This window comes from Opisthorchis viverrini (assembly GCF_000715545.1).
Source record: "Opisthorchis viverrini unplaced genomic scaffold opera_v5_38, whole genome shotgun sequence".
Taxonomy (NCBI): domain Eukaryota; kingdom Metazoa; phylum Platyhelminthes; class Trematoda; order Opisthorchiida; family Opisthorchiidae; genus Opisthorchis; species Opisthorchis viverrini.
Window position 1 is genome coordinate 1,101,624 of NW_008751695.1, and position 12,580 is coordinate 1,114,203.

Sequence of the window (12,580 nt, forward strand, 5' to 3'; positions counted from 1 at the left end):
TTCGCATCTGTCTTCAGTGACCGGAAAAGCGTTGCAGAGGAACTCTGTGAGATCGACACATGATTCTAACCAGGAACCGCACCCGTGTAAAAAAAAACGCCCAGAGAAACGGTTTTTGGCAAATTCAGAGGCGTAAGCAAACACGATAAACAGGGAGCGATGAACCCCACTTTCTCGAGATTCACAGGTTGCCAGCAACCTACTGTCAGCGGGTATTCAGCCACATACTCTCGCCTCCGGGGACGAGATGGTCGAAGTGGTTAGAGCGCGAATTTACTGACCGGAAGGTCCGTGGTTCGAATCCGACCTCCGCCTCTCGACTTCCCCTGTCTAGGCTTGGGCAACCTGACAGTATCCCAGCCCTCGTGCCTCCTATGCGTGGCATGTCAGTTAGGCGCCGAAAGGGTGCTACAACTGAACGATTTTTACTCTCGCCTCCACTCGAGAACTCAACACGGTACCCAAACCGGCATATTTGGCTGCGACGGCGTCCGCATCACAAGAGTTACGCATCCAGAAGCCGGAAGACTGACGGGGCAGTCAGTTCAATTACGGTTTTTGAATCTTGGATCCTTGTTTTTGACAGACGATGTACGTCCACAGGGAATCCAGCGTACGAACAAGGGCAGGTTGTTATTCTACTTGATTCAGTGTACGAAGCAAGCTCAAAGGCTTGACCACGAAGCAGCGTTCGGACGCCGGCATACTATCACAGTAGTACACATTTATAAAGAACAAGTCACCGGGACTGTTCCAACTCTAAATCTGGAAGACAAGGAGATTGTCCGTCGGAACTCTATCCACTGACCAATCTGGTATGAGAAAGTCTACAGGTGCCATAGTGAAACCACCCAATTGAGTTCAGTGGGTCATAGGGCTAGGTAAACAACCACACGGCGGTGAGGTTCAGTCTCTTTGTTCAACCCATTCTTTTGTAGAGATAAGTGAACAACTATTATCAGTGATTGTTTCTTTCACCACAGCCTTCCTTGGGCCTTTGCACGTATCACGTGGAATAGTTTATGCAGATTCTTGAAGTTTCTCTAAATCTCTTCAACATTCTTGGCCCACCAAAATACTTGGTCCTCGCAAATGCTTTTTTCACTTGACGTTTGACACTATGTCAGCCAGGAGCAAAATCTTATCCGGGCCTGCGGCAACTTTAGAGTATTGCTTCAAATCTAGTGGTTCAATCAAGTTTGTTGCACTGTTCCACGAGTGGAACACCGCATGTCCCAGTGTTGTTGATAGTACCTTCCAGTGCCAGTCAGCACAAGAAGATTGTTGTCCGGAGTGGACTTCAATAAACATTTTCGGTAGATTTGATTTGCTTCAAGGTCTGAAAGCTTTCCAATGGTCAGGCGAGTTGTATGAATCTAGCGCATCCCCGAAAAGCTCAACGACGAGCAGCAATGAACAAGATCGTGATCCCCCATGGAGTGACTAGCGTCAAACGCTATTTTGGAGTGCATACAGTTATTATTTGGTCCGTCACGGTCTGGTCAACCTAAATTCGTCAGACCGAATGGGGCACTCACCATTACACCACGCGGTTTACGGTGGTCACACCCAGGTTTGTGCAATTGCCCTTCTCGGGTTTTCATTTTAATAGCGCTACGTCCAACCGCCCTGCCCTGTAGTGATCCAGTTTGATCCTATCCTTTTATATTGGAACACCTGACTAGCAGCTTTTGTGTGTTTGAGGGACTACAGGCAGCATCACATTTTCGTCGGTCATACCCCTTGGTCATGTGCACTAGAGTCTGTTCCACTGTTGATCACACATCCCTATTTGTCCTTGTAACGATTCACACTTTACCGTTAACCAGCTTGACTAGTATGTTCCCACGAAGCTTGGATTTTAGGCTGCAGAACTCTCGTTTCGCTTGTATGTGGTCATATGGCCGTGAATATGGCATCTTTATGTCTTGCGAAATGTCGTTTGATAACACCGCGTTTGTAGACGGTCTCGTGTGGGGCTACTACAGCATGGATCAGCGTTTTGACTTTGTACTTCCGCAGTGCCTCTGTTGATGAATGGCTTTTAACAGAGTAGAGCACCATTCTTGTCGAAATGAGGCCCAATTCATGCCCAGTCTCGGTTCCAAAAAGTTGGTTCTTGCAGCGATTCCACCGACATGAGCGCAATAAAGCTGAGAGCTATAATGACCTCTTACTCACATGCAACTATCTCAGATCTTCGGATGTTAACGATATCAGTTGTCAGCTAGGTTAGTCGACGAACTATTACACCGTTTGATCCAAATTTCTATCGGAAAAGACCGAAAACGCATGCGTTACTCATCATAATGTGTTTCTAGTAGTGGTATTGAATTATTCAGAACTAACGTGAGAATGGGACGGTATAGCACTGACAAACAATTTCGTAAAAGAAGCCGACAGAACAGATCTTTTTATTACCACAATAGCGTTGGTTTAAGGAGCGCATGGGTAACATACCAAGTAGAACCGTTACGCGGAGAGACTGCACCTTCCCGTTGTGTGATGGTTTGTGTACTTCGGCGACCAGTTGAACTATACTGGAGGGTTTCCCCTCGACATACACGGAGTCCCGTATCAGCTCGATCAATGATTAGAGGTGTGAGGAATACAGTCTCCTTGTCCTCCAGGTTGGGGTTGAAATATATGTGGCGATATGCTCCATAGTAATGGTAATTTACTTCCGTTTCGCACCAAATACGACCGCCTTGAATTTAGGCATCGGCTTTACAAACAACATCTGAACCTCATCCGAAACCGACATCCTCAGGCATCCCAAAGTCAGTATTCAGGCCTCGACACTTTGTCTAGCTGGCCGCCTTCATTCTCCGCACTCCAAAGCAAGCAGGACAACAATCTACTCTTGCTCTCACACTGGACTCGCTTGTGTTTCAGAAACAAGAACTCAAGATGCAAGCACTGGTTGAGCTAACCGCCTCATCACTCTCCACTTGCTTTCGGGTGCGCACCTCTGACGATCTAGAGTCTACTGCAGCAGGATGTACAGGGATTGGTATCGTCCTAAGTTAGGGGGCGGAAGAATCCTTGCTTGACTGGATACACGCAATAGTCGCCTGTTTGCGGTTCCCCAGGTAACGTCTGTGAAGTAGTCTTGCAAGGGGGAAGTGGATCGATGTCTGTTTGTCATGTCTGCTTACGCCCAAACTGACTGTAGCTCTGACACCATGAGGCAACTTTTAAGACGCCCTGAATGTCCAGTTGCAGCGAGCTAAAAGCTCAGATAGCCTTGTAGTTGCCAGAGATATGACCGTAGGAGTGGACAGGAGTAGCGCAACTGATACTCAATTAGGTGGTCAACATGGACTGGCCTCGGTACCTACGGACAATGATGAACGATTGCTTCAGCTGTGTGCTGACAGCAGACTTTTATGCATTACTAGCGTATGTCCACATAGTGTCCTCCAACAGCGTGCTGGTCAGAAACTCAAGTAGACCACATTGCCATCAGTTTCCGATAGCGTGGATCATTAACTGATTGCCGGTTGTTTCGGCAGACATTTGTTGATTCGGACCACACACTTATCCGGAGTCGCTTTCCCGTTCGTTTTACAGGACCGCGTAAGGTGCCGGAAAATCGCCATGCAACTGAAAGACTGGCAGATCGCGATGTTAGACGAATTTGCCAGAATCGTCTTCTAGAGTCTCAACTGTTCCACCATCAGGTGTGAATTCAACAAGGACGAGGTCGCCAACTCTGCACAGTGCTGGGAGGTTTGCTTGTGGTACTGCGCTACCAGTCCCACTTATGCACTGAGTAACAGACCGAACAGTGGCGCTGCTTACATCTCGGAGAAATATACCAGCCGGTCCGGAACATAACTTGGCGCCACGAATTATCACACGTCAAGTGAAAGTGAGCGTGGGAACCGACCGTGAAGTCTGGTGGATACAGAAAGCCGAGGTAATCGAAGAGGCCTAGAAGGCCGGTAATGCCCGAAGTTTATTTTAGTTCATCCGCCCGACCGGTCCGGGGAAACCATCTTTGGGCGAAGCCAAGGGATTGACCATGCTGAATGAAGAAGGAGAACGCCTCGACCGGTTGGTCGAATACTTCGGATGACAGCAATCGTGGTCACCACTCTTCTGGACCCCACGACAGAAACCTGGAGGTGAAGGTGCCCCCTACGCACGTGGAGGTTTATGACTGCATATGTTTTCTCAAGCGCCACCGAGCTTCCGGCTCGGATGACCGCCCGCCCGCTTTGTTCAAAGACGGGGGTGAAATCTTTGGTCAGCGTTAGCCTGACCTGTTTGTCCGCTTTCGGGAAGAGGCCACTGTCATAGACAACGGAGTTAGTCGATTATAGCGCTGGGGACGTTCTAGAGAAGCACAAAGAAAAGAGAGAGAGAGAGCTAAGGAGGACTTACCTGCTGTACGATGGAAGAATGAATGTCACTTCTCGTGAGCTGAGGCGTTACCTGTGAATTTGCGTGTCAGGGATGTCATATCCTAACGGGAACTTCCTCTTCGTTATTCAATTTACCTCTTGTTCCTCAGCACCATCTAGCCTCACTGAAAGAACCGCAACAATAAAAACAATGGAAATGTCTGCCCGTCTGAAATTTCAGTTTAATTTTAGCTAACACTCATTTTAACGGTCTCAGAACACGATGGAATTTGGAGTGCACACACGAGCAACCACCAAAACGGACCCATTTCGTCACCCGGTTACCTCCTTTTAAGTCCGTCCGTCACTGTTCTGTCCATGTTGCGTGACGTTCAACATAGCCCAAGCGGGGACGTATCCAATCACCGTTTTTAATACAGATAGTCTTTTCAGCAGCAGAATCGCTGCAAACATGCCAATTTTTCCGCGCATTCTGTCTACATCATTCCCATCCATTGTCATAACCCTTACCATTTCACCCCTGTCGTCGATTTTCGGCTTTTAATGTGCCTCTCACCGATTTGGACCACTATACCATTTTTTAAATCACGGTTACACCGAACTGTCTGAAACAGCACCAAATCAACCACATTAACAAGTCTTATGCGAATTTCGTCCACTCATCTTGTCTTCTCGTTTGGAACAGGGCTCATGGACTGTCACTGGCAAGTTACGGCCTCACATGATTGGACTCTTCTGGGGCCTAAATTGGGGTTTTATATATCCGCGCAAATGTATCCGGCCCCCATCTTTAGTGTGTGCATCTCGGATATCATCCTTAATTAGTGAATTATTGTAGCCAACTCTTCGACTATGAGTAGGAAATCCTTTCCCATGAGTTAAGCATTGGTCTGATCAGCCAGCCCTAATCAGCCTTTCATCTCGCCTATTATCGCCTGATTTCCCGCACTATGTGGTACGCACAGATCTAAACGTTCCACAGTTTTTGTAACACACGGACTAATCGGTTGCACCAACATTACTTTGGTTGAGCATTTACTGGCATTCACTGGTAGGCATCTTTACTTAAGCGCTTTCTGATGCTGCCCTCGCTTACAGGTCAAATTATTTCTTTGACGGCTCTTACGTATCAGTTGAACAAACTGTTTCCAGATATTATGTATGGCCGAGCATATTTCATGTGGATTTCTGGGGCTCGTAGTGATTGTAGTGACCACAAAGGGATCAACTTAACCCCGGCTGTAACGAGACTGCTGGTTCAATTGTGCTTCGTCGCCTTGTGGTGGATCGTGAAATACTGACTCAGCGAACGGGATTCCGGCGGATCCCGGGTTGCGTTGACGAAATCTTCACACTCCGTCAGGTAACGCTATACGTACAGACGACTCACATTTATAGTATTCGGGGATTTTCAAGGCGCATTCGACTCGGTTGATCGGTTCTTTCTCCTCAACACTTGCCCATCAAGGAATACCCCGTAACTTTGTGAACATAATATGCTCTCTGTATTCTTACACTTTCGACCGTGTGAGCATATAGACGCTGTCGGTAGACTAATGAGACGAACGCTGGAAGCTCTCCAAAACCCCGGTGTTCAAATGGTCTGTCAATCTAGAATATGCAGACGTTCTCGTCTTCGAATAGAAGAAGGAGACACAGGTATTTTTGGATGAACTGACCAAGGTCACCTCGTCCTTTGGTATGCACCTTGCACCCACAAAGTGCAAGGTCGTGCTCCTGGACATGCAGTGACTAAACGCGACACTTACAATCCGGAGAGAGACACTCGAAGTTGTGGGGCGTTTCACATTCCGTGGAAGTTGTATTAGTTCTGATTGTGGCGTGATAGATGAGGTCGATGCACAAATCTGCAAGGCCCGGGTCGCGTTTGCTGATTTGAGACACCTATGGCGTCAAAGCAGTATATCTCTGAATCTCACGGTACGTGTGTGTTACGCTACAGTGCGGGCTTTCTGTTTTCTAACGGTGAGACTTGGTTTGTTCGATTAACAGAAGTGAGACGTGTTCAGGCGTTTGACAATCGTTGTTTGAGGACCATAACTGATGTGGTTTTGTGTCGGCGAATGCGCAACGAGCAATTGAAAAGCGAATCTTCGGTTGTGCAACGGGTAGTTCCACTGAGGAGCGTGTCCATCACCAGAAGCTATGTTGGTTAGACCGTGTATTGCACACGCCTAACCATCATTTGCCGACGAGTTGTTTTTCGTGCCTCATTCAGAGTGGCGGAAGCAGAAAGCTGGGCACCCCTTGACCTGGCAGATGGGTATGAAAAGTGATTACGAAGCGTTTGAGTGCTGTCGGTGCTACTAACCTACCAGATGGGGACTGCTTGACTCCTACTGCGCCTGGCTGGAGACGCTGGAAGATGTGGCTGCGAATCGATGTCAATGACCTTCTTGTTTTCAGATTGCCTGACTGAGTGTCTGGGGGTGTAGGCACCTCTGAATGACTGTAATTAGCTAGCATTTGGTTAGCACTACTCCCCTTTCCTGTTCAGCTTTATTCCTTTCTTTACAATAAGGCTTTCAAATAAATCATGGTTATACGGTAGTGAAACATCAATGTTGAACACTTATGTCGTTCTGCATGTTATGAATAGATGATAATACACACTAGAGAGCAGACATCCCACTCGCTGTTGTTAGGTCCATGGACCTTGATGCTGCACTGTACCGCAGTGACAGACTTTTGCGCTTATTAACGCCATGAACTGAGCAATTTATCATCATTATGGACAGCACGATAGCATCAACACTGATTCCTCGCTGTATTACTTTGCTCAGGCTGTTCACATCAGTCGGGTGAGAAGAACTCGTCTCATGAAGCCAGTGTTATGTCGACCCTGGTTCAACCCGCTGAAGTAGTTCTCTCGGAATTTCGTAGTCGTAGCGCCCATATGGTGAACTTGCTGTAAGTGGAGCAAATGTCAATCGGTAGAGTATCTTGGGGGCGCATAAAACCAGGGGAACCAGCTTTGGATAGTGGAAAGAAAGAAAGAAAGCGTTCAGCTGTAGCTGTTCAGCTGCCATGTCACCCGAAGGAAGCACGAGGGCTGGGATACTGCCAGGTTGCCCAAGCCTAGACAGGGGAAGTCGAGTGGCGGAGGTCGGATTCGAACCACGGACCTTCCGATCAGTAAATTCGCGCTCTAACCACTTGGGCCATCTCGCCGTGTGAACGGTGGCCACTTCTTCCTGTGCCTGACCGGCTTATCTGTTTTATTTATCTTCCATAACGGAAGCTTTTGCATCAGTTTATTTAACTGGAAGACCTGGAGTTGTTTGTTGGGTTAATTCTGTAGCATCAGTTCAGTGGGACTTTCACTGCGTGTAGGTCATTACGATATTCAAAATCCCGAACGACGACAGTCTGCCAGCGGTCAGTGCTGTTGACTGTTTAACTGACACATGCATGCTAAACGTTTGTTTCGCATGTGCACCCTGCATTCGATGATGTCACAAGCCAACACTTTGTCAGCGGTGGTTTTCCGAACTAATGGATTTTCCGATTTCTTATGCGGTGATGGCAGATTGATCTTCCGTGCATCATAATGTCCGTTGATACCTATGACGAGGACCTAACGGGGTGTGCACAACGGAAAATTTGTTCAGTTCTTTCTGATTTTTTTTATATACCTGTGGTAACATCAAGTTTTAGATTTTGAGTAATATGAATAACATTTTCCGCGTTATTTCCAGCCGCCCCTTTCTGGCATTTATATTGTCTCTGTGACACTGGCCTCCTCTACTGACTACTGGAAACTAAGCGTTTTCGCGCATATTGGTCTTGAAGAATCAGAAGCACCTTTGGAAATTCACCGACCCTATCGGTAGAGATACCGGTAGTCATATCGGTAGTGTGGCTTGTCAGCTATGTCTACATTTCAGCCTGTTGCTACTGGCCGCGAAATTTGGCATGCTACAAACTTCCAATGAACTGATTCAAGCGATTTTCCGTGGGAACTACGATGATTGTGTCCGACTTTTGGATCCTGAATCCGCCAACTACCAGGTTTGTTTCAGGGGTTTCGTAATTCAGGTGAATCCTTGCCTCTCTGATCACTCATTTTGAGCGCTTTCCTTGTTATCAGTTTTCTCAGGAAAAAACTGCCAGTTTTATTAACCAAACGCAGTGATCTGATACTGGCACTCCCATCATTCAACTTTTCAACGTTAATTATTCTTGTGGGTAATGTGTGCGGCCTCGTCCTATAGTAGCATGCGCCTAAAAGTCATTGCAATCATGAATGTTTTGTGCGTGTACCGCAACAGGTACTGGTGGGTTGTGGGCTTGGCAGATGGTCGTCTACGGTACCGCGTCTTCATCTGTTTTTACAGTGACTACATCTATCATTTGCTTTGAACACGAACATGATGCTCCATTGGCCTTTTGCTGAACCCCTTCAGGTCGCGTGTTGGCGTATCTCCGTTTTTGGGCTCTCTTGAAAATAATTGCATCCCGTGTCTGCTCTCTATTCCATTTTACCTTCGGTGCAGAGGTTTGTTAACATGTAGACTGAAGGCATATGTTCAGCTTAGCCATGCAGTTGGACATACCAGTGTCACCAGACGGTACTTCCAAACACATAAACCAGTTGGGCGTTTAATTAGCGGTTGTTTTTGTCTTTTCTATCAGGTCATCTAACTCAGAAGGTTAAAGGTTAAGGGCCCTCCGATCAGTGATATTTTTTTTAGGTAAATTGGAACACCCGGGTGCCTGATACCTTGTTCATTTGATGTTTAGTGTTTCACATGATCCTGTTACACACTTTTTTTCTATTCTGCTCAATTGGATGCCCTGCTTCCACCCGTATGATCGGTTAGGACGCCCAGAAGCAAAGTGTTCTTCATGCAGCTGCCCACTGTAGTGACGCCCGTGTGACACAACTGTTGCTACAGGAGGGTGCACGAGTAAATACCAAAGATGCGCGCTGGCTGACTGCGCTTCATCGAGCATGTGCATGCAATGCAGTTGATGTAGTGAAGGTGAGTGAGTTTCCTCTGCGGTCGTGCATCAGATTAGCGGTCAGCTTCTTTTCCCTGCAGATTAAAATGCCAATTATAGGCCCTGCTAGTTTGCTTCACGAGTGATCTTGGTTCAAAGTTTGTGGTCAAATTGCCAGCAAATCGAGTTAGGTATGCAGAAAAGGTGTGTTTGGATCCCGAATACCTCAACCAGATGAATGCCTTCGTCCCCAGTAAGACCTATCAGGTGATTATAGAGCAACCGGACACGATCCTTTGGTTGACAGTTTCAAGCTGTTGATTGTAGCCGAAAAACCCACCGATCTGAAATGTGCTTGCGAGGCTAGTTCTTTCATTCAGAACAACAGTCGCGCACCACTAAAATAGCCCCTGCTTTTGTCTGGTCCCTTCTGCCTATCGGGGGCAATGTTTCTATTAATATACTACGGTTAAGGTGTGTCAGTTGCTAAAATCTAGTTAACCGTTCATTAGTTGTCTCTACAGGAGCTTGCCAAACTCCAATTCAAAATTGACATCTACCAGCTGCGGTGAATAATGAGGATCGGAACCCAACGACTGTGATAACGGTGCTTTCTAACTGTCCTTTCTGTATGTCCTTTACTATCTAGTTTGAGTCGGGTTAGGGTCCTCGAACAAAAGTTGACTCTCGCTAGAGATCTTGCTCGTTCAGAAATCCCCAGTCTTCTTCATTTACATACCGTGACCACAAAATACCACGGCTTCCTGGTAAAGGAGGTATCCTATGCAAGTCCAGGGGCTTGAGTGAGTGGTGTGCAAGCTGGACACCTCCAGAACCGAGATTCAACTTGCATTGGCTACTAGAATGTCCAGACTCTTGTAGACGTTGAGGCTCAGAGTACCACAGTGCGAAACCCTTCACGGTTACTGACTAGACCTCGCGCGCTCTTCTGAAACGTGACTAAGTGTCTAATATCTACTGAACCGAAGTTTTGTTCCTGAAAACTTGTTAGTGGTTCTGCTACCAACTACCGCACTCATGCTGATCCGTAAATCACACCGCTGCGAATATTGGATTTCAGGCAGAACCATTCATTTGACCACGTGGGCCCGTATATCTAACCCACTCAACATCCCTAATTTACACCTCCCGACTACGATGTCTGCGTCAAATTTCTAACATGAAATATCGTTTCGAGCTAGCTCCAAACGTCCGGAACTTCTCAAAACGGTCTCGTTCCATGTAGTAGACTTTCACTGCGTAATGGAAAAGTACCAGCATGTTCGCTCTTTACTCACATGTCCGAACGTTCACCGTTAATTCCATGTGGTACCGCGTTACCGCCTCTACGCCGTCGACTGTGATCTCCATACTCAAACTGCACAGTTTGAAGTAATCGTTTTGGAGTACTACAGGAGTATCAGCATGACAGATTTTGGAACAGAGATTTTTGTCCTGCTATATCTGCCACTCCTCACTGGGACAAGAGTTCCAGGCCAAAGAATAATCATACCAGGAATATAGGTCAAATATCCATCCTGCGTCAGATCCTCGAACTTCGCTACTAATCTCAGCAACCAACTACGCCCTGCTCTCTTGAGTTCCGTGCAGCGTTTGACTTAGTTCAGAGACGACTTTCATGTCTTAGAAGCTTACTGTGCACCTACTGGTCCCAGCCGGGACCCACCAGTCGCACACAAAAGCCGGTGACCGGATTTGCGAATATCCACGTGGTTCGGTTCCATTTTCGCATTCGATCAGACTATCTAGTATGCTTTAACCTGTTCCAAGCGTTTCCACTCAAGCTCTGTTATCTGAGTCACGGATCTCAACTATGCTTAAGACTACGTTTTCCTAGGGAATGACACATCAGGGCTCTAGCATCTGTAGCTTTGGTCAGTGTGCTTCGCTTTTTTGATTGGGGACAATTGCCTGTAGTTGAGGTTCCTCAACACGAGCGAAATTGTTTAGACTGACTGTTAGCGGATTATCCATTTTTCAATTCGATTAGTTCTCATCACCCCACTTAACAGAATAGCTGAGGGATCAATCGTCGCCTGAATAGACAACGCTGAGAGAAGCTAAGTGCTGCTGAATAAAGTCCTATGGAATAGATCGAAAGTCACCCTCAATACGAAGCTTCTCGTGTACCACAGTGTAATATCCTCCCATATCGATTTACATCTGTGTTGCCCACTTATTCCATGTTTACGATCTTCACAGACTTCGGATGTTTGATTAGTTCGTATGTGCGGTGTACAGCAAGATTCTCCAATGAGGCCGTCAGTTGTTGTTGACTCGTAAGCAATCAACACCGATATCTTCAGTGGTTCGGACACGTCCTGCCTAAACCTAATAGTGGACTGGTCACAATCTTGCTGTCACAACTGCGTTACGTAGGATGTATCTGTCAATAGGTAGTCAGTTGAATGCGTGATATGCACTGCGGAGACTGCTATCGAGTGCTTTGTCCTTCATACTTTCTACGATATGCTTTGGGAGTGGCTGCACAGAATGGGCGGCCGATTGTGTTTCGAGGGGGAGCATCGATTCGACACATTATTGTAGCGATTCATCCAACCACAGGATAGATTGCAGCATGATAGAAACAAGTTTTGTTCAAAGGTTTTCAGTAGTTCCTAACCTGTTACATGGTGCGACTGAATTGTAACATTTTTTCACTAGATGTTCGAGTACTTTGTTCTATTGTAGTCCAGTGCTGTGAATCTTTCGAACGCTGTCCGTTCAAGATAATGTTGGACGTTATGTGTGGACGTTAGAACATCGATTTCACACATGTCAGCTGTGTTTGTGTGCATGCAGTGTCTCCATTTGTACTATTTGTACCGGGCTTTTCGTTTGCTTACATGCAGGGTCACCCCCAGTAGAGGAGCCACCCTTTCGACGTGCCTTTGTAGCCAGTGTGTTCATTGGATTCACGCGATAATGCATGGACCAGTCGAATACATTGTTTACCTTATACTTGAGCAATTTGGCAAGCTATGACCACTACAAATAATTAACAATTGATATCTAATAAGGAGATTTCGCTTCACATATCCATTTACCGAAATCCGGCTGTCGTGCAAACACGATTGCCCACTCAACCTACTCTCGACCCGGACAACCCTAGAGCTCAAGTAGAACAATTTTCACTATAAAGGTTTGCTAAACACCCATAGTATCGGTACACCGCACTGTGCTGTGATTAACTAACCAGTCAGCCTTTCCCGAATAGCTGTTTG

General features: G+C 46.6%; 1 protein-coding gene across 1 annotated transcript in view; it reads left to right on the plus strand.

Moving 5' to 3' along the window:
* Window positions 1-5,926: 5,926 nt before the first annotated feature.
* Window positions 5,927-12,580, plus strand: part of T265_02927 (hypothetical protein) — a gene marked incomplete at both ends in the record, with an annotated part of 61,099 nt that continues 54,445 nt past the window's right edge. The window contains 4 exons of the mRNA XM_009167291.1: window positions 5,927-6,029; window positions 7,175-7,301; window positions 8,279-8,402; window positions 9,290-9,376. Of these exons, the coding sequence (XP_009165555.1) occupies window positions 5,927-6,029; window positions 7,175-7,301; window positions 8,279-8,402; window positions 9,290-9,376 (441 nt within the window). The remainder of the gene's footprint in view (window positions 6,030-7,174; window positions 7,302-8,278; window positions 8,403-9,289; window positions 9,377-12,580) is intronic.